Source organism: Argiope bruennichi, chromosome 5 (genome assembly GCF_947563725.1).
Source record: "Argiope bruennichi chromosome 5, qqArgBrue1.1, whole genome shotgun sequence".
NCBI classification, from domain to species: domain Eukaryota; kingdom Metazoa; phylum Arthropoda; class Arachnida; order Araneae; family Araneidae; genus Argiope; species Argiope bruennichi.
In genome coordinates, this window is record NC_079155.1 from 22,774,657 (window position 1) to 22,798,652 (window position 23,996).

Here is a 23,996-nt window from a genome sequence, read left to right on the forward strand (position 1 = left end):
TATGTCCTTAAGGTAAAGTGATAATGAAACAAACAACGCGAAAGTGGCAATAATAATAGTGCCGATTTTCCGATTAGACAGCTGTCAAGAAACGTTGAGCTGATGGTGGAATGTCCAGATTTTTATGCTCAGTGTCCCGTAAATGAGCTTTCTTTTTTACTTCAGTAAAGAAAAGCGAATATGCATTAGGTCCAAAATGCATATGCAAGTTGATGTTGATGTTGAGTAATGCATTTTGTATTACTTTCTCGTATAGAGAATATAGTAATCGCCGAAAATTCGAACTCGAGATTTTGACGAATCTCTAAGCTTCCACATTCCCTGAATTCGAAAAACATTTTTGGAAAAGGTCCGTCTGTTTGACAACAAAATCTCAAATGCTTTTCACTAGAACTTTAAAATTTGGCATATGTTTGGCCTTTACACTAAATTAGCAGATTTCTACCAAATTTTGAATAAAATCTGATCAGAGGAAGTTCGTCTGTCCATCTGTTCGAATATAAATTAACCCGATAGGGACAAAAACAAGGAGCTAGATAAAATTCGGTACCCAGATTTAACATTTATAGTGTATATACCTATAAAAGTTTTAGAGAACCATAGGAAGAAGTAAAGGTGTCCAAAATACATTCATTTTCTTTCCGGCTTTTCGAAACAAAGAAGGGAATTGTCTGTCGGTCTGTACTTTCAAAATATGTAAACCCAATAATTAAACACAGCAACTTAAATATATATTGTTGTTTCTGATCCCAGGCGGTATAGCTGCTCTATATCGCCTCCATGAAACCAAACATCTCTAAAAAGTCTAAAAATAAAAGATCTCTTAGAATCTCAAATAGTAAAATTAAAACATTTAGGAATATGATTGGGGAGGGGGGGGGGTAGACTTGGTCTGCCTTGTATCAAGGACATTCAGCAAAGATCTTCCGGCCGTGTTGACAAATGAAGGATCTGGTGTGTCCACTTAAAAAACGAGAGCCGTTTGCTGCTTTCTAGAGAATAATATATCAAACAATTTTAATTAATTAATCAAACTTAAAAACTTAAATATATCAAATTAGATATAGACTTTTGTGACTACAAGTGCAGTTTTGTGCTAAATTTTTTTGTTTCAATCGGTTGAGTAAAAACGCGTTTAAACCACAAATTTGATATTCGGCTACTTTTGACTGCATGCCAGGGGTTAATCACCAAATAAATCGCCAAGGATGACACGATAGATTAGTAAAAATGCTGTATCCAGGCCTAAAGTTAATATCTTAACTACTGTACGCAAATACTATGTAAAACGTTCTTACATGAAAAGTTTATTGGAGTATGCAAGAAAATTTGGGGTGATCACACCCCTGGTTTACGATTGTGATTTGTCATAATATCATATACCAAATTTCATTTAAGTCATTGCATATTAACATATTTAGATGCATGCATATGTACAGACCGATAGATGATCAACTCTTTGAAGGATTTAATTCCAAATTCGATACTAATCTACATGTAAAATTTGATACGCATATTTAGCATTTAATACATCTATAATCTGTGTATTTTCTGTAGGCGGTTCAAGGTCATATTTTTTACCTCGTTATTGGTCGTTATTATTGTCTGGTACCATTACGCGGTAGAAAATGTGACCTTGAACCACCTACAGAAAATATATATAGTTCTTTATGCTTCATATTTAACATGTTTACTTGTACTCGTACAGACCATTCTTCTGAATGGATTTCCAACAAGATTTAATATAAATCTAAAGATTTGCTGTGAAGATCTTGCACAAAGTGTTCTTGAATTGTCATATTTTCAGACATAATTCCAAAAGCGTGTTTATCAGACTGTGGGAGATCTAAAACGCGAAAATCGGTTAAAATCTCTAATTCGAATTTTTTTTAACGATAACTATACTTTGTGTAAAAGGAAAACAAATTACTAGTAATAACCGACTAATGTTACGTAAATAATTACATTGAAATTTTATACTAAATCAACCATTAATTTAGGTAAATTAAGAGTATCGTAGTGTGCCTTATGCCTTAAAATATCTAAATTTGTCATTTGATGTAATACTTGTTTTTAGCAAATATTAGCGATTGGTCAAAGCGCCGTTAAAGGCTATTCTGTGAATTTAATAATTTTGCTTAATTTGTTAAAGACTTCGAATGAATACTTAATGATCCATTGAAGAATCTTCTTATTGATAAATTTGTCTTTGTGCTTTGAAGTGTGTATTTTTATGAACAACTACAAACTTTACTCTATCCACAGCCCTTAAGTAATTCATTGCCTATTTGTTTTTCCTCTTTAAAAGTCAATTCTATTTTCAATTAGCCGCCTTTGACCAACAGAATTGCTTAAGAATATGGATTGTTTGAAATTTCAATTAAATCGTATACATAATTTGATGGTTATGATTCTCTGCAAAAATTATTTTTAAACCTCAAATTCTAACATTAAAACCATTTTAATGGCCTTGCACCTATTCTGTTAATTGTGTACACGAACATTCTTAAGTGAGTCATAATGACATCAAAAAAAGGTGTACAGGTGTTTATAATATATTTCGAATTTCACATTTTCTTTTGCCATGGTGCAATTTCATTTTCTGATTCTATATGTAAACTGTGAAAATAAGCGATCTTTCTTCCCTAGCTTTCAACAGTGGAAGTAAATCTCTTAAATATTTGAAATATTAAGCAGTTTAAATTTCACTGCAAAAATCGAATCTATTGTTGAAAATCAGGCAAAAAAAAGTTGCCAAAATTCCAGATTAAATTTATGTAACTAAATTGGCATTCTTAAAGACTTTTGTACAATATTAGCAGGAATAATCGAGGGAGGTCCCACAATTTCGCTTAATTTTTTTTATTTAAATTTTCAAAGCACTCTAAGTTTTATATTTTTACGTTGCAATATTTATTAGTGCCAAATTTGATAGTTCTTGGGAAAACGGCTTACATATAAATTCAACAAAAGTGCATATTTTTTTTATTAATTGAGAAAATGGTTATTTCTTTTGGCTTCTTGCATTTATGATTTAGCTCTCTGAAAGTTGGCTGATGTCTTTACTTTTATACGTAAACAACAAATATGTATTAAAATATAACAAAACAAGACTTAATAAATTAATTTTGAACTTTGCTTGAAGATTATATTACAAAAATAGTTTGGGGAGTGTACGGTGAAGAAAATTAAACAAATTATACTTTATTATACTTTATTCTTCAAGAAAACGCAAGCACACATAATTGGCCGAGATGTGCTCAAGGAATAGTATTTATAGAAATTAACATGAAGACTATAAAACTAGAGTTAAATAATGCTTAGTGTACAAACTTTCAATGTAGCTTAGTATTCCTAAGAGCCCTTGAGGAATTTATACGTAAATTTTGTGAACGCCCTCGTATTTTTATAGTTCCCAACAATGTTTTCTGAAAGAATTCACGTCTGTTCTTAATAGATGGTTAAAATTCTTGAATTTACCAGAATCTTCATTTTGCAACTGAATTTCCTATCAAAATAGTTAATAATGAGGCATCCATTAAAAATTTGTAAATCTTTCTTCCTTAATTTGTATTAACATACAATGAAATTGTACTAGGTTCGTAACACGTAGGACCGTAATTACTTTCTGAGCATTGAATATGTATATTTCAAGGCATAAAAGTAGATTATTTTATTGGAGATATTTAATTATCAAAATAAGTAAAGTTTTCAAGTTGAACAATTCCCTGTTACTCTACTCATGAAAATTGTATACTCGTTTTTGGATGAAGAAATCTAACGCGTTAAGCGCGGAAATTATCTATGTGCTTTCAGTTTAGCCAGCTACCTCTATTGCAGAACATAAACCGACGATCAGAACTGGATTTAATCTATTTGATACTTTTTTATTGTCTACTAGCCACCTTTGGCGACCAGCAGGTTCGCCAATCTTAATGCTCATTAAAATTTTAATAATTCAATATTTTATGTAATTCCTACTTTAATAGCTTCATCAAATATTTTAAAGCTTCAAATTTTGATAGTCATGTAATTCACTCATAATAATATAAAGTCCTTCAGCCATAACATAATATGTATCTCTCTAATTTTCTGTTAGTTCCGGTAGAATTTATGCTTAAAATTAAAATGGAAATGACTAAACTGCAATTAATATAATATTTTTAACTGAAACAAAGCATTTTTTTTAATAATATGATTACTGATAATAGAGTCACTGAGCGTTTAAACTTTATGGGCACTAAAGAATCTTTCTTAATTTATGTAATATCTCAAGAATTTGTCAACAAAATTTTCTCAGATTCATCATGAACATATCGATTCATTAACAATGTTTAATTTTAAATGCATCAAACTTTAAGAAAATAAAATGAATTGTTTAAAATAATCGGTCGAAAACAGGTTTAAAAAACTACTTAAAAAACAATGTACTTAAAACTACAAGCATATACAAAAAAATATATAACTAACATAAATACAATTTACTTACAAAAGCATGCAACTAACCTAAAAATAATTTAAATCATCCGTTGATAACGGTTGTCATGGCAACAATCAGAATGCGCATGCTTGAATTTTCTTCGCCACTTACGGTAACGCAAATGCGTGAATTTTTCTACGCCAGTTGGGGTAACGCTATGCAGATTAGACATTTTTAATTTTCTTTATTCTGTGCTATTTTAATTCAAAAGTACTTCAGAATGAATCTGAAACATGGATTAATTAACAATGTTTAATTTTAAATGCATAAAACATTAAGAAAATAAACAGAATCGTTTGAAATAATCCACCGAAAAATGTTAACCCTAGACTCATTACTGTTGGGAAAAAAAATCCTTACTCATTTGGCGGTGGGGAAAATGGAAGATTTTTTTGGCGGGAAAGTTAGTTATTAATTAATAATTAAAATTTCAAAAAAAGGGACCCCAGGTGCACATTTCCGACCTCTAAGGTATACATGTACCAAATGACCTGGCCTGTAGAGCGCCAACACACACACACACACACACACACACACACACACACACACACACACACACACACACACACACACACACACACACACACACACACACACACACACACACACACACACACACACACACACACACACATTGAGCTTTATTATAAGTATAGATAGATTGCTATCGAAGGAACAACCAGCTTTCAGTCCTCTGGTATTGACGACGGATTTATTGCTTTAAATATTATCTTCAATGAAATTGTTTTTGTTGGGTAAAAAATATATACAAAATTCATTAATTTCAAAGTCTGAAAGAACAATTTAAATTTCCTGACATTTTGAACGGTATTTGCCCTGTTGGCAGTTTGATTCGTGTTAAAATAACGATCAGTGCTTGCATTGGTCCAGAGACCAGCAAAGATCATTTTACTTTGAAAATGCCATTTTTGCAAAACTTTCACTTCTCTCTCCAGGGATGTTCAAGCTAACCACGTGACCATCGCAGGACTTATCAATGGCATTGACATCAATCAAATGGCGCTGGATGCTTTTATGAAGTCTCGGGATAATGTAGTTAAACCTCCGATGATTTTCTTAAATCATATAATAGTTGGTAAGCCTCTTTATTATTATAATTATTATTGCTGCTGTTGCTCATAGTATCAATCTAACAACCAGCGGGACTGGTTTCCCCAAACTCTTTTTAACATACTCTCTAATAAACTTGAAATGCCAGGGAACGCCTTGCATAACATTGGTCCCAATATTCTCGAAATATTAGCCTTTGGCGTGAATTTGGCATTTTTATTGTGATCATGATTATTGGCAAGTGTTTTTGGCGATTAATCCTTGGCATGCGTTGATAGAATTCGAAAATCGAATTTGTTTTAGACACATTTTTTCCAATCGATTGAAACAAACATTTAACACAACTGCACTTGTAGTCACAATCTAATATATTTAAATTATTGCGGTTTTGAATTACCTTATTAATAGGTTTCTAAAAGTACAGATCGGCAGACAGTCAACACATTATTGGTTTTGTCTGAAACTTTAACAGGTGATAAAGGTGTATACACTATAGATGTTAAATCTGTGCACCGAATCTTATATCTAGCTGTCTTCGTTTTGTAATTATCGTGTAACTTGTATTAGCACAACTTGACAGATGGACTTTCTGAATAGATTTTACTTAAAATTTAATAAGAAGAACCGTATAACAAATCTCAGAGGCCTGAAACGTGGAGATTCGTCAAAATCTCGAGTTCAAATTTTTTTGACGATTACTATACTTTCTCTATACTACATTTACAAAAAGCAAAAATGTAGCCGAATACAAATATTTTGTGAAAATTGAGAACTATAATCGCACATCTCTGAAGATTTAAAAAATAAAACCCATGACAAGACATAGAAGTTGCTGTGGCGTATCGATGGAGGGGAAAGGGGGTATAGATGCCTCGGACAACGATTTTGGAGAGCGCTTTGAGGACAAGACATAAATGGTGTTTGCTACATTTTTTTAGGGGAAATATCACGAAAAGGGGTAAAAACAGCAATCAGTCAAGTGTCACTAATCCGCAATATATCATTGAAACTATCTTTATTTCAGTCGTATGACTACTTTTTCATTAATAAAATGTCTAAATGAATTATGCATGCAATGTTCCAATATAATCCTTTCTATCTTTTGCTTTTTACTTTCTTTTATATGTAGTGTAGAGAAATCAAAGCAATCGTCAAACTTTAAACTCGAGATTTTGACGAGTCTCTAAAACTTAATCTCAGAGTTCAAAAGACACATTTTTGGGAAATGTCCGTCTGACAAAAATAAACTTGAATACTTCGAGCTAAAACGTTGAAGTTTGGTATACTGTCTTTACATCTAATTTTCAAATTTATATCAAAATTTGTGCAAAATCAAATCAGAGGAAGTCCGTCTGTCCGCCTGTTCGAATAGAGTACGATAACCACAAAATGACAGCCAAATAGATACAATTTGTACATGGATTTAACTTCTATAGTGTGATCTACCAAATTTTGATCCAGATCCAGCAAAGGTTTGTCTGTCTGTACTTGGAGAAGCATATAAATGGAATAGCTTAAATATCTGAAATTCGGTATGCATTTTTGTGACTTCAAGTTTAGATCTGCGTCAAATTTTTGTTTCAATCGGTTGAGGAAAACGTATCTAAAGCACTGATTTGATTTTCATATTTTATTAACAGCATGCCAGGGATTGGTCGATAAGGATATTCAGTAAAAATGCTAAATCCGAGGCAAAAGTTAATATTTCATAATCATTGTACGTCAGTGCTATATAAGGCTTTCTCTCGTATATCTTTACTAGAGTATGCAAGGAAGTTTTGGGGAAACCACTTCTGCTGGTTATAACAATATATAGCATACAGCAAGCATTTATATAAAATGATTGAAAATATACAGTATATTTGTTTTAACTTTTCAGAGCAATCCAATAAACATTTGGGAAGCAAAACTAGCATGTGGTATATGAAAATAATAAAAAAAATATAATAGGCGGAATTCTTTAATGCTTTCTTAACGATCTTTTTTAATTGAAAGTTTGTACCCGCCAATTTCCCCCTCAGTTTTTGAAAATAATCGAACCTCTCGCTAATATTTTACGTAGCTTTATAGTCTGTGTATTTTCTGTAGGCAGTTCAAGGTCGTATTTTCTACCGCGTTACTGGTACCAAACAACCAATAACGAGGTAGAAAATGTGACCTTGAACCGCCTACATAAAATACAGACTATCATAAATTCGTGGAAAAGGTTTGATTTTATTTTTCCACTCACTTTAATGTTCTTTTTACCTGGTTCGAGGTATGTTATTCCTTGTAAATTGGCAAGCAATCATACATTTGTGTTGCATATTAATAGCAATCCACTTCTTTGCTAAAGTATGCGGACCTTTCCGCAAGAGATGTATAAAAATCGCCATTAATCTTTTCAGCTTCGTAAGAATAAAAACAGGAAATGAAAATTAGTATTCACGACTCAGTATAAAGTCTTGTAAGCAAATCCGAGCGCAATCTAAGCTAATTTGATTATATTCTTGCCTTTTTTAGATCATCTTGACGCGCACACCACCATTGACGGCTTGAGCTGGAACGACCTCATATACACGCACCAAGATGAAAAACTGGAAACTGTTCTGCTCTTGTCGGATGCAATCCTTGGCGCCAACATGCGGGTCGACGGCTTATTAAACGAATGCGATATCGTTAAGGTATTCGGCTTTCTTTACTTGAAATTTATTATTCTGCCTTTACTTAACCTATTCATACCATCGTCGTTGTCACTCTACCCCAGCTTGGACGAGTTTTTGGAATATTTTTGCCTTGCCTCAGTTAAGTTAAACTCATTTCAAAAACGAAGATAAAAGCCTTTTTTACCCTTAAATTATCCAACGTTTGGACAAAAACCGACGTCAGGGCACACGACATGTTCCTGTTAACATAGCGATGTTATAGATATTGTCATTCGATTTTCTAAATACCATCAATAATAAGATATTGCAGAAATATTGTAGAATATTTTGCTCTTTTAAGGTGCTAAGTGCAAATCTTTCTATTAAGGTGACATAAAGCAAATTTCGATGAGTTTAATAAATTCTTCCTTCACACGCACATCCTTTTTACTTTAGGGTGCAAAAGTATTTGCATATGATCACAGAATAATACTAGGTTTCACAGTGAGTTGAATATGAAGCTACTTGTCATACTTGGCACTGGATGTGAGATCCCATCTTAAGCCATAATTCAAAATTGCGTGAGGGCCCGACAACTGTTAAATGAACATATCATAAGAAATGTTAATTTAACTTTAAAATTGAGTATAAATGACATCTCAAATCTGTTTTTTGAATAAATAAATATATATATATAATCTTATTTTATTCGAGTCGCATTGCAGTCTGTTAATGGAAAAACCCTATTCTTCAATGTCTTGTTATGACTTGAGCCATGACGAGATTTAATTTTTGGATTTTAACGCTATGCCATCCCTATGTTTAAACGGATATTTTTTGGAGCCTGTAGGAATTCTGTCGCTGGACGGTTTTTCGAGATTTTCGGGAGATCATAATTTTCATAATATAAATTATATTCATAAAAAAAATTCTTGCGACACCAATGTGATATCATCAGCATTTGTCTGATAGTTTTTGCATGACACCACGTTGTCACCTGAAGGCATAGTGTTAATGTATGATTTAATAAGTTATTTTTTATATCGTTTTCCATGTTTGATATTGGTTTTAGCATCCTTCCAATACCAATAACAAATGTTAGTTGATACTTTCGATTTATTTAGTTGATAGTGGTTTAGATAATTTCAGAAAATTCAGTTGCATGATGAAAACTTGCAAATTACTTTAATAATGCAAAATTGAATATCACCAAGATTCCTGAAGATCCTAGTGTCAATTTTGTCGCCAAATGTTCGCCACGTGTATCGCTAAGCACGGGGAATTCATTGATCCGGTATTCGATTAGCATTCAATAGACGTCCGTAAAACTATCTTTACAACGACGGAATTAACTGTGCTGGGAAGCAACATTAAATTCGTATTATCTCTAACCTATGAGTTTGGCATTTTTTTATACATTTATGAAATCCAAGACTATCGTATAAATAACACATGTATTGTCAAATAACTGCGCTGTTAACAAGTATGATTGACAAAATTGTGGCATTAAGTCTGACATAGTAGGGTCAAGTAATGGCTCTTGTGCCAACAAGTGTCCAAATAAGCCAAGCCACTGCAATACTGACTTCTCCTTCCTGTGAGGATATTCTCTCATCAAGAAGTAACTGCTATCTCGGTTGTCTTAGCTTTATACTAATCATTGCAAATTTTTTTCTTGAAATAAAATTGTTGAGTTATATAAATTGTGCTACGATTTGTAAAGTTGGTCTTTTATTTTCTATTATATTGAATTAGAAAAGGGTGAACTGCTTCACGCAAGAAACATTGTTCGCTGTAACAGCCGACAACGAAGCAAGTGGGCTATAGATGGAACATATTTTCGTGGAGTGGACATCTTTTTGGGAGTTCCACTGCTAATATATCTTCAAACTAGTGAAATTTGATATCATACGCTAAATCACTCAGACAACATACCAAACATATTTGTCTCACCAACTGTAGCTATCGCGCGATTTCTATTGAATTCTTTCTTAGATTCGTATGCAAGTTTTTGTAAATTAAATTTTTGCATATTCACTAGCTAATAAAGTGAATGACCAATATTTAGCAGTATAGCATCTGTTCTAAACAATAAGCCATGGGGAAATCTGACCTCAATAAGATGTATCCGAATCTTGCGTCTCCTCCCCCGAAATATTTTTTGGATACCTACAAGAATGACTCGCCCATCCCCCAATAGCTAACCAATTCGTTTTTCTTTTTCCCAGATTGGAGAAAAAGCTTTGTATTCCAAGAAAGCAACTCAGTACATCAACGAAAGAATAATCGTCCAGCAACTGAATATCATAGGAAATCTGCATGTGAAGGAAAAGGTGAATCTTATTTCAATCGATGATATCCAAAGGCAGTTCGTGACTATTGCTGGCGATCAGATTATTACTTCGAATGCGCAGTTGGGACCTAATGTCAAAGTAGTTGTATTGAATCTATTGGATCTGATGAATGATATTGACATTGCAGAGATAATGAATGATGCCGTAAGGCATTCTATTCCTCAAGTAAGTCTTGACCAAACTTTTTAATTTTTTTGAAAAAGATCTTTTGATTTTTGAATTCAAAATCATGGTACAATTCATTTTAACTTCGATAAAAAAACGCCAAGAAAACATTTTGCCAAATTATAAAAATATATTTAAGTGCATAAATATATATACACACATTTGACGATTGAACTGGCCAAATTGGCGAATTTTTTTCTTGGCTCTTTTTGGTCGCCGTTACAACAGACAAGTGCCAAAATCATTCCTTTATTACACGATGATTTTGTGATGATTATTACACAAATTACAAGCATTTTTGTTGTAATTGCTTTTTGTTGTAAAATTGTGATGATTATTACACGATGATTACAAGCATTTTTATTGGTGTAGCAAGCTGATATTTACTATGACTCACTAAAAGATAAATATTGGTTTAAGCTAGGCTGTAATCTTAGGTGGATTTTGTTCTGGGTTCAGAATTCCGTCATTCAAGATTTTCCACTGGAAAAATTATTCTCCTATCAAACTAGCTTTAATCAATCGTCATCGTTCTCGTTTAATAGATCTCATTGATGTAAGACTAAAGGAGCAAAATGGTATAAGCTATGGGTACCTGTATTTGGGAAGGGAGATATCATGGAAACATTAATATAATGTGTCTGTCAGGATTGAAGTTAGAAGAAAAAGTGGAAAAGTAAGAACCAAGAGCGCTGTTTACCTTCTGTAGATCACTGATAAAAAGGGTATCTGCCCATCGCACCACTGATAATTTTGTCATATGTCATGTCAAATATTGGAGATTTGTTGTATTTTGCATACATATGGTCATCACAAAAGAAATAAGCACATTGGCTGCCTCCCTTGAATGCACAATTAAAGTATTCCTACTATCTGGAAGATCGTTTCTTTCGGCGGTGTTTTTTTTGTAAAATCGTGTTTTTTTTTGTTTTTTTTTAAGAAAATATTTAGGCATCGCCTACTGATTACATATGAATATTTTTCAGTCTTGCCTGCATATGAACTGGTCATTCAAATAAAAAAAAAATCATGCATGCACTTAGTTTAGCATGTTATTTGAAACAATCTATGACGGTATTCGGTTTACAAGTTGATTCGGTTTACAAGTTGATTCGGTTTACAAGTTGATTCGGTTTACAAGTTGATTCGGTTTACAAGTTGATTCGGTTTACAAGTTGATTCGGTTTACAAGTTGATTCGGTTTACAAGTTGATTCGGTTTACAAGTTGATTCGGTTTACAAGTTGATTCGGTTTACAAGTTGATTCGGTTTACAAGTTGATTCGGTTTACAAGTTGATTCGGTTTACAAGTTGATTCGGTTTACAAGTTGATTCGGTTTACAAGTTGATTCGGTTTACAAGTTGATTCGGTTTACAAGTTGATTCGGTTTACAAGTTGATTCGGTTTACAAGTTGATTCGGTTTACAAGTTGATTCGGTTTACAAGTTGATTCGGTTTACAAGTTGATTCGGTTTACAAGTTGATTCGGTTTACAAGTTGATTCGGTTTACAAGTTGATTCGGTTTACAAGTTGATTCGGTTTACAAGTTGATTCGGTTTACAAGTTGATTCGGTTTACAAGTTGATTCGGTTTACAAGTTGATTCGGTTTACAAGTTGATTCGGTTTACAAGTTGATTCGGTTTACAAGTTGATTCGGTTTACAAGTTGATTCGGTTTACAAGTTGATTCGGTTTACAAGTTGATTCGGTTTACAAGTTGATTCGGTTTACAAGTTGATTCGGTTTACAAGTTGATTCGGTTTACAAGTTGATTCGGTTTACAAGTTGATTCGGTTTACAAGTTGATTCGGTTTACAAGTTGATTCGGTTTACAAGTTGATTCGGTTTACAAGTTGATATTTTTTAGCTTACACTTAGCTTTCCCACGGTGAAATCGGGTCCAGGATGGCGCTATATAACATTGTCAGCATGAGAGAAGATAGAAAGGCTCTAAGTATAAAAGAAATGGTTTTTTTTATGTAAAATGGCGTTTTTTCAGGAAAGATACCATTTAGATAAACTTAAAAAGCAAAAATATTAAGTGCAAATACATAAGTAAAAAATAAAGCAAAAATCGAACCGATGACCCGCAATACACGTCATTCCTGTTCTGATCAATGTATCGCATTGTCCATACTTCGAAGCGGAAGTTGAATATACTTTTATTCTAATAGTTACAAAAAAAGTGTGCCTAAAATCGCATTTTTTTAGGAAAGGCACCTATATAAATAAGCTCAAAAAGCAAACTTTAACTAAATATAAAATTTGATCCAAATCTTTAAAGCTGTTTCCGGCATGCACGAAATAAATTCATATAGACACCCCGACCTAGCCAGAGGCCATGTGGGAAACTTGATGGGGGTCGCCGAAAAGCAACCCCACCTAGCACGAAGGAACAAACTACACTTGATGATATTGGACCCTTGCAAACAATAAAGAACCCTCTAGATAAGCATATTGGCACAGAAAAAGAAACATTACATTTTACATTACGTATTAAATTGTAAAACATTGAAAATGCATAAAAAAACTAAATGTGTTAACTTTTTACATTAGGTGAGAGCTAAATACAAAAGATTAGACAATGTCCTATAATAGAACATTTAATGACTGGAATTTTTACGAGTTCTCTGACTTTAAGAGACATAGTATTGATCGTTCTAAGTATAGCATAGTTTAGTTAACTCATTGCCACATTTTATAAACGTATGTTAAAAGCAAAATATTTGAAATGGCTCTGTGTTTTGCAAAGGTAAACTTAATTTGAAGACATTTTTTATTATAAATTTGGAGTAGTGAATCTTTTAGCTATATCACTTAGTTGTATATATTAACTTCAATATTGCTCCAAATTTTGTAAAATATTCTCCAAAAAAAGGTTTTTGCCATTTTTTTGTTAATTGACGTTTCACGTGAAACTTTCGTAACTTAAATAATAAAAGAATAACTTTTTCTTCACTTTAAACAGCGTATATCAGGATTGAAGAATTTCGATAGCGTAAAAGCGGATACGCTTACTGCAAGTCAAGTGTTCATCGTTGAAAGTTTGGATGGCATTGATGTGAATGGAATATTTAATAACGCAGTATGGAAAGTTGGAGATCAAGCCATTGATGGCGACATAACATTTTCCTCGGTCAAATCTAACACTGTTGTGATAGATGGTAAGTAGTCCTTTATGTATTGAATCACAATAAGAAGGATTTGTATATTGCTCGAATTATACATTTGTGAATTAGTTTATACCATGGTTAATATATGTTCTATTATAAACTAGTTTTAAAAGATTTTACTCCATCATAAACCCGATCTTAAGAAATCGTCCTTCAAGCCCCCTTTATATTTAAAATGTCTGGACTTAATTTTTTTTAAATCAACTAAAAAATCGTTTTTATAAAGTTAGTTGCTTTTTTGTGGAAATAGAATCGAATAATATTGTAACAAAAATCATCAGTTTTGTTAAAATTGATGGGTTTACTCGTTGTGGTTGTATGGTGTAACAATCAGCAAGCCTCAATAACAAATACATTTACTAGACTTAGAGCAAGAATACATAGCCGATATGTGCACAAGCAATACACAGCATCGCTTACAACAAACAGCAGCCCACAAGTAGTAATAGATAGTAAACAACCACTACGCACACAATGCGGCCGGACAGAAATCAACAGCAACAGGAAGGAATCAATATAGCTATTTACTAAGGCTTCTCTAAATCCCTGATATCTAATACCTCCTCGCTTTAGCTGTACCCATCTACCGACTCATTACTATACGGCAGGCTGCTCCACACGAGATTCGATGCTGCTTCAATACTTGTCTTCAAAACTCGTACATGGTACCAATTCTTATTTTACTAATTGCTCGAGCTCCATGCTAAGCTTGCGCTTTGCTGGACTGATCCAACTAATTCGTCGTTGACTCGCTATACGACTGACTTCGATAGCTGACCCTTTATAGATTCCAGAGCAAGGCACAGAAAGTTTTCTAACAATCAAGAATAACTCGCCTCCTACTGGTTATATCGCCAAAATTCCTGAAGATGCCGGTATCATTTTGCCACCAAAGTCACCAAGTTTGTCGTCATCCCCGAGGGTCATTGATCTGATATTCTGTCAATATCCAATAAAGACCGTAAAACTGTCCTTTCTACGATGCAAATAAGGTGCTAGGAAACCATATTCGATATTCGTAACAGTACCGACTTTTTTTCCGAATCAAATCGGGATTTTCGAGACTACATTGAATATAGTTTTTCATTGATTTTTATTTTTATTAATTTGACTTCCTAAAATAAATGCCCTTGTTTGGAAAAAATCTGAACTTTTGGAGACTTTTAAAATTAATCCTTCATTTTTTTGCATTAATTTCGGTATGAGAAATTTCGCTTCACAAACTTTATATTTTATAAAGTGTATTATACTTCTGCCATATAAATATTTAGTAAAAAATTCAGTCATATTGGAACTTTAAAACTTGTTCAAATTGAAATTACCAAACAAAATCATAAGTTGATAATTTACGATTAAAAGCTCGGATAAATATAGCATTTGTAATTCAATCTTTTGACATATTTTTCCCAAATATATTCATTTTATTTGTTTAAATTCAATACAAATCTCTCGTCTATTGAACTTTCATAAATTTGTATACAATTTATCGAATAAATTCCATTTATCGCAGTGGCTTAAAAATGCACACTGTTGTACCCTGAGAAATCTCCCTTTGTAATAGCCCTGCGCTGTGGGATATTGCAGAATTATGAATTTCGTACACAGTGGCCTCATTGCAGAATAGTGGTATCGGCTTATCACTTGGATTGAAACTCATAACTTTCATTCTAATATCGATAAGCTTGCATGAATGCAGAATCCATTTAAAATCGTTGCTCCATCTGCATTTTGTGCAGAATATAATCTGAGTTGACTTAGAGGAGAAAGGATTAATGGATTTTTCTAATGCCTCCTGTCAGGCATCATTCAAAACGGTGCTTCATCTAGAATTTTCCTTTATTTTTTAATTTTGAAAAAAAATATCTATAAAGTAGTTAGAGGTAGGTGAATTTTTCGGGAAAATTCAATTTAAAACAATTGTATTTCTGGGGAATAAATACCTTGTATTAGGGGTATAATCACGCATCGTATTACTTCTGTGACTGCGAAGGGTAAATACCAGATCTAGCTCCGCGAAATAACCTCTTATAAGTAAAGGATGCACCCGATAAATTGTCCCATAGCACTTATACGAACCTGGACATTTGATCATTGATATAAATAAATCCTTATCAATTCTAATGATTTTCGTATAGAATGATTCTAAGGATTTTCGTATAGAATGATTCTAAGGATTTTCGTATAGAATGATTCTAAGGATTTTCGTATAGAATGATTCTAAGGATTTTCGCATAGAATGATTCTAAGGATTTTCGCATAGAATGATTCTAAGGATTTTCGCATAGAATGATTCTAAGGATTTTCGCTTAGAATGATTCTAAGGATTTTCGCTTAGAATGATTCTAAGGATTTTCGCTTAGAATGATTCTAAGGATTTTCGCTTAGAATGATTCTAAGGATTTTCGCTTAGAATGATTCTAAGGATTTTCGCTTAGAATGATTCTAAGGATTTTCGCTTAGAATGATTCTAAGGATTTTCGCTTAGAATGATTCTAAGGATTTTCGCTTAGAATGATTCTAAGGATTTTCGCTTAGAATGATTCTAAGGATTTTCGCATAATCTAAAATGTTTTTTTTATTTTTATCTAAGTTATACAAAAACTATTTGAAACTTTTTGGAGTTTTATATAACATTCTTTTATAGAACATTTCTTCGCGCATGCACCAAGAGGCAAAAATAAGATTTTGGCAGGACACTATATGCATATTTATTGATTCTTTCTACATAGGTTTCATCAACGGTCTTCATTTGCCTGATGATGTTGTAAGGACGGATACGTCGGGTCACATTCGGGGCCACACCACCTTCATGTCAGATATTACTTTAGGTTCCGACATCCTCATTCAAGGACTATTAAATGGAATGAACCTGCAACATTTTATTTCGAATAGAATCACGCTGAGTGGAGAACAAGTGGTTTCTTCTGATCTTTCATTTTCTCAAGACGTTATTACTCTAGGTGAGTGAAATCTGTTTTCGTGGCCTAAATCATTACAAAAATGCTGTATTTTGAGAGTTTGTATTTTGTAGTAGAATGCTGTATTTCTCAATGTATATCGTTTTGAGTCTTACTCGGTGATTGCAAACTAATTTTGCATATAAATAAGTGACTAGTCATAAATACTTTGAAGACTGGCCGTCGTGCATCTTTAACACATTCGCTGCAACGATTCACATCTGATATTTGGATAATTTATTAGGTTTTCGTGTACGTAGTGTAGAAAAAAATATTGTAATCATCAAAAAAATTCGAGCTTTTGAAGAATCTCCATGTTTTAGACCTCAGTGAGAGGGCCACAGTGGCTTGGTGGAAAGGTCTCGGCTTCAGAACCGGAGGGTTTCAGGTTTGTGACCCGATTCCACCGAAGAACCGCCGTGTAAGGGGGTCTACTGCACGTTAAATCCGTCATGGCCAAATGTCCTCCTGCTGGTGTGGTGTGGAATGGAAAAGGGGGTACCAGCTCAGGTGTTGTCCTCGTCATCTGACCGCGGTTCAAAATTGCGAGATCCTTCCCAAAATAGCCCTAGTGTTGCTTTAAATGGGACGTTAATATAACTAAACTAAAACTAGACCTCGGTGAGTTCGAAAAACATTTTTGAAAAATGTCCGCATGTCTGCGACAAAGAACTCAAACGATTTGAGAAAGACGGATAAAATTTGGAATATGGTCCTTATACCAAATTTGTGGATTTCTATAAAATGTTGAACAGAAGCCGTTCAGAAAAATCTGGCTGTTCAAATATAAATTAACACAATAACGACAAAACAAAGATAGCTAGAATGGATAAAATTCAACAGATTCTACATCTGTAGAGTATATGTATCTAATCAAATTTTGAGCGAAATTCAACAAGGGTTGGCAATCTGTCGGCATGTGCTTTTAGAAGAGTGCAAACTCGATAGCTCGAAGACGCAATGACTTAAATATATCAAATTATATATGGGATTTTTGACTACAAGTGTACTATTGTGTCAAATATGTTTCAATCGATTGAGAAAAATGTATCGAAAGCATAAATTCGATTTTCAGATACTTTTAACAGCATACCAGGGATTAATCGTAATGACCCAAGTAATCACCAAAGATGACACGATAAATTCGGTAAAAATGCTAAATTCACGCCAAGGATTAATATTTTCTAGCTATTCTGCGCCAATGACCAGAAGGTGGTTTCTGGGATAACATAGTTAAGTATGAGACTTTTTGGGAGAACACTACTGCTGGTCCAGTTAGCCCCTATTTTTGATGCCTCTTAACTATGGCAAAGAATCTTATGTTTGCTATCTGACTGTTCCGCTCCATTAGATGGCTTTGTATAGTTAAACAGTAGGTGTGAACCACAAGCGATTCATGGAAAACACACTTTGTACCATCAATAGAAAAGGATATTTTTCTGTATCAGATTTTTAAGTTATTCAAGTGCAAGTAATCGCGATTCCTCGCTTTGGTGGATTTAAGCATATTGAGGCATTTAATTGACCCTCTTATTAAGAAAGAAATGCTTAGTTTCATATTTCAACATGCTTTTAACTTGTTAATGAATGATTTGCTTCAGGCTGGGATTTTTCCCCATTTTGAGAATATGTATTGTTTTAATTTATCTTTTAGCTGTCATTGGCACCCAGCTGAGTTCTTTGGATGCTGAATTTATTTTTAAAAGTTTGAATAGGACTCCACGTCTGATTTCGTCAAATTGTCGGACATTAAATCTTTATAAAAAAAAAAGTCTGTTTGTTGATGTTCTGTTCAATTTGTAAACCTTTTTAATGGACTTCTTCCCATGAATTGGCAGTGCTTTTAAAAATGCTAATGTCGAGTTCATCTTTTCTAAATTTTGCAGTAATATAACTTTTTATGTTGTAAACTACACAGATCTTTATTTTACGGAATTATCTTTTAGTTTTCAACAATGGAAGAAAATCACTAGATTACTTTTTTGAAACAACGAAAACGATTTGAATTTCAGGATAGCGATGTAAACTATTGTCAGAAATGAAGTAAAAAATGCTAAAATGCGGGATAATTTTGCACGAATATTAAATTGATATTATTAAAAAAGGCTTTACTTTTATTCGATGTAAAATCAATTTTTTACTATAATTTTAGAAAATATAATTCAGATGATTAGAAAACGGTCGAAATCGGTAAAGTAGTTATGGCTGGGGAACTGGAACATGGCTTTTACTAATTATTTTAATCATATATATAAATCGATTTCATTTTCTGAAAACTATTTCATCTTTAATAGATATATTGTTAACATGTGATAATGTTTGTGTTTCACTTAAGTGAGCAAAAAAAAAAAAAAAAAGATTCCGAAAGATGTTTAAAAATTGGTTGTTTCGATTGGGTATAAAAACTACGGGATTGGTGTCTACAAAACTTTCTCACGTGCTTTTATATACTTGTCATGCTTGAAAACACATTAAAAGGCATTGCCGTACCAGTTACGAAATATTAACTTTTGGAATGAATTTAGCATATTTACTGAATCTATCGTGTCCTCCTTGGCGAGTTATTGGGCGATTATCCCTGGCATGCTGATAAATTATTCGAAAATATAATTTGTATTTTAGAGGCATTTATTCAACCGATTGAAGCAAAAATTTGACACAATTACACTTGTAGTCTCAAAATTTCATCACATTTGATATATTCCTTTCCGTTTTTGTGTTGGTGTTTGCACGTTTCTAAAAATACAAACCGACAAACGGTCAACTCCTCATTAGATTTGGCTCAAAATTTGAGACATCTACACTATAGATGTTAAATCTGTGAACTGTATTTTATCTATCTGGCACTCTTAGTTTTGTTACTATAGTTTTAACTTATATTCGAACAGACGAACTTACTCTGAACAGATTTTATACAAAATGTGATAGAAATATGCAAATTTGGTATAAAGATCACATACCAAATTTCAACCATCTAGCTCTAAGCGTTTTTGAGTTATATTTGTTGCATTCAGACGGACATTTTCTAAAAATGTGTCTTTCGAATTCAGGGCAGTCTGAAACTTGGGAATTCATCAAAATCTCACATGCAAATTTGACGATCATTATACTTTATCTGTACTACGTATACAAGAAAGCGAAAACTAAATAATACAAATTACCCTAGATATAGCCACAAGAATAAAACAAGAAGCTGCACTGAGGGTCATTTATGGTGTTTGTAAAATTCCTTGGTACATGAATTCATCTTATACTGAATACATTCTAGACTAGTCTTGTCAGCATTTTAGCAAAATTTCAAGTTCAAACGTACTTTTTCAGGTGATCTCCTTGTTGATGAAAGCATCAATGACGTCTTCTTAGATTTGGTATGCAAGGTTAAACCAGCTTTTCCATTGGAAGGAAACAAAACCTTCGTGGACTTTTACGTCAAAGGATCGCTCTCTGCATCATCTATAAACGGCTATGACGTGCAGAAGATGGACCACGGAATTCTGCGGTATAACAGGAACGAAGTTCTGAATGAACTGCAGGTAAAAATTCAATTGGAAGACTGCCGTAACAGCTAAAATTTTCCCACTGTCTGTTATCATATTTTTATTTTACGAGTATAATTAGTTGTTTTAAAATATATATTTCATCAGGTGTTTACATAATAAACACAGAACATTTAAAAGATGATTAACTGATAATTTAAATGTTTAACAAATTTTAGTCTCTTGGGTTTGAATGCATTCAAACCCAAGTCTTTGAAGGGTAGCTTACATTCTTGATTCCTTTATTTGGAAATTATTTGCAATTTTCTAAAGATTGTAAACAAATAACAGTTTTATTTGCTATAGTATACTGCACAAGTACAAAGCAAAAGAAATTTTAATAAATATTTCAGGTTTTTATAATAGATCCTGTATCTTCAATGCTTCATTAATTTCTCGGAGGCAATGAGTACTGAGTATGGAAGTAGATTTTCTCACCTACTTTCATTATATGGTGTTATTTTGTGCTTAATTTCATCGAAAAATGGCTCTTACCCAAGAGCGATTAGATTCAAAATTTTCTGCAGATTTGCAGCTTTAATTAGATTTACTGTCTCGACCTATAAAAAGGAGATGTTCTTCAAGAATACTGAATCGATATCAATTCAGTAACGTCGATGTTGGCGACAAAATTGACCATTTTGCGACAAGTATAGATTCTAAAAAATGATAGTCATCTGCCATCTCTATCAAGAACCGAGATCAGGAAATCCTTCTAAAAAATTCCTTACCTTATTAAGAGACTGTAAAAGGTGAAGTGCTCATACTAGGTGTAAATTCTGTTTGGAGTTGTGTTCCTGTAGCATGCTCTAGTTGTGTCTTCCTAGCTTCATTATTTTCTTTAGAATTAGCTACATACTGTGGTTGTGTTGAGTTTTTACATGTTTCTCTTTTTGCTATCGGTTCTTTGTGTTATTTCGTAGAATAGAGCGTCGTATTTCATTAACCAACCAATTAGAATTGTTTTACCATACATCCAAAGGATTTTTGTAACAATATTCAATTTTGCTAGTTGTATTCTTAAGCTACTATATTCACAAATAGATAATGGACGGATTCAATTTAAAAAATTAATGCAGATCTATATTCATGCTGTAAAACCTTACTTCACCTTTCGTTTCCAAATTTATGCAGAAGTACAACTTGGAATTCATTCGTCTGGCTCTTTCTGTTTTTAAGTTTAAAATGGTCATAATTCCACAATTATTTCGACTCGAAGATCTGAAAAAATCTTTGCAAATGTATCCCTCTCAAAGTCGAATTTTTAATTTTTTTTTTTTTTTTTTTACTTTTGTATATTTTATATATGTACTTTATAGATAATTTTAAAATTTCTTTCTTAATCTAAGCAATTTAGATGCATATCGACAATTTCGCGTCCATACTTCACTAATTCGTAAAAAACCAAGGAAAAAATAAAGCTAGGAAGGCACTGCTAAATCTCGCTCCAGGAACACAATTCCAAAGAGAATTCACTCCTTGTGTGAACACTTTACCTTTTAGTCTCTCAATTACGGAAGGAATTTTCTGGAAGGATTTCCAGATCTCGGCTCTTGATTGAAATAACACATGACTATAACATCTTCGGAAAATATCTATACTAGTCCCCAAATAGTCAATTTTGTTGCCAACATCTATGTTGTCTAATTGAAATTCTTGCAGAATATCTATATTTTTGTATAGATTTGTAATAGCATATAGCATTGATATTAAAGCAGTAAATCTGCAGGAAATTTTGAAATTAATCGCCCTTAGCTAAGAGATCCTTCGATTTTTTTTTACTTTAATTTGTGCCGATTCCTAGTTTTTATTTGCAATAATTTCATGTTTGACTTCTCTTTTATTCCAGGTTTTCGAAAATTCTTTGCAAGTCCGAAATTCGCTCTCCACAGATTCGATCAATGGAAAATCCCTCTCTGAAATGGTTAAATCGTTCAATTCTATTGCCGGAAACTATAACAGAACTTTAACTTATTTTGATGATTTGAGCTACAGTTTGGACCAACATATCAGCAGTCAGCTGCAAGCATCTGTAGGTAAGCGCACATTGATTCGAAGTCCTTATGATATCACAGGCATCAATTTCAAACTACATTAATGCTTACAATTCGAAAATTACTTTAATAGTCTCACCTCTTTTTAGATCGGATTACAAGGCTTGCGTATTTTATTCTGGTGCAAGAATTCAATTTGGGACCAACGACTAAGATTTTATACGGACACGATTTGAGGTGAGTTAATACCAAACTTGTAAAATTTGAGTAGTTCAGTGTATGTTAATTTTTCAAAGTCGGTGGTTTCCAAGCAGATTTGGTGCCAATGTTAGAAGAAATGTTTGTTTCGTTTTAAAATGTCATTCCAAGAAATGTCTACGGGAAACTGAGATAAAATTCAAATGTACTTATTTAGAAACAAAGGTTTTCATCTCTTCTCGGAAATCGGTTAATGTTCGTTTTATTTTTTTTAAATTGAAATCTTCTATCGCCAATTTCAAATTATCATGAGGGAACATTATTTTTGTAAATCGCGTGGTATCGATCCGACAGAAAAGCATGTTCTCGCGTGATTCATATTTCGCTATCGCCAAATTTATAGAAGCGATGATCTTTCACCATCTCACAATCAATCGAATTCTAAAATTTTCTCGAAGCCAGGATATTTTTCCCGTGAAAAACCGGTTTGAAAATTCACGTGTCTATCGGGTTACGCATGCGTCAATATTAAAAAAAATTTTTCGAGTTTTAAAACTTTTTTGCCAGCTAGAAAAATTAAATTTTTAAACATAACTTTCGATACGACATCTCGCTGTTTCGCGTTCATTCCCATTTTCTTCTGTGTTTCTTCGGATAACTTCTCACGATCCATGCCCCTTTTTTGGCGAAACCAAAGATTCGGGTGAATGCGACATTTGCGTGAAGTTGTAATTTTTTTGTTGGAGATAAGTCGCCAAATGTGACAACCTTCATTTTTTTTTAATCCTAAAAGCGAAAAATTGATGACTCAAAAGCTATAAATCGCCAATTTTCTACCCGTGCATTTTGAGACCTCAAAAGCCCCAAACCAAAACATGTTCTTACATGATAAAAAAAAATACTTCAGTGATAAAAAGCATAAGTGATAAGTAGCAAATTTACTTATGACAGATCTTTCTGGCGCGAAACTTAGATAATATTGTTACGAAATTTCCGGGGTTCGTTTGGATAGTGGGAGTTATATGGTGTGGAGAACACTCAATCAGCAGGCGGCAGTAGAAAATGAAACGACGTTTATTTACACGAAGACACACAGGACAACAGAAAGACAACTATATACAGCACACAATTATCTTCAGCCGAGACGTGCAGACAACGGCACACAACAGACTAATGCAGACCGTAGCGCACAACTTAATTCAGCACTCCCTCGACTCCGTCACTGCTCCACTAATCTCTTGAAGGACAGTTCCTTCTGTCGATTCCGACTACTCTTAGACTCCGCTGGTTCGCAACCCAATTCACCACTGGTTCACGATGACTCTTCAGTTCGCGACGACGACTCTGGTTCACTACTACTCTGCTCTGCTCTGTCGCTTTCGACTTCTCCTCAATTCACCGTCCCCGGCAGCTGCGGGTGCTTCCTTTTATAGGTCTCAGGA

The 23,996-nt window shown here is 33.3% G+C and overlaps 1 protein-coding gene across 1 annotated transcript in view; it reads left to right on the forward strand.

The window, feature by feature from the left end:
• Window positions 1-23,996, forward strand: part of LOC129969446 (uncharacterized) — a 92,124-nt gene that overhangs the window by 55,687 nt on the left and 12,441 nt on the right. Inside the window, exons 19-26 of the mRNA XM_056084019.1 lie at window positions 5,437-5,576; window positions 8,054-8,214; window positions 10,404-10,694; window positions 13,665-13,860; window positions 16,599-16,829; window positions 20,148-20,359; window positions 22,212-22,398; window positions 22,506-22,593. Coding sequence (XP_055939994.1) covers window positions 5,437-5,576; window positions 8,054-8,214; window positions 10,404-10,694; window positions 13,665-13,860; window positions 16,599-16,829; window positions 20,148-20,359; window positions 22,212-22,398; window positions 22,506-22,593 — 1,506 coding nt within the window. The remainder of the gene's footprint in view (window positions 1-5,436; window positions 5,577-8,053; window positions 8,215-10,403; window positions 10,695-13,664; window positions 13,861-16,598; window positions 16,830-20,147; window positions 20,360-22,211; window positions 22,399-22,505; window positions 22,594-23,996) is intronic.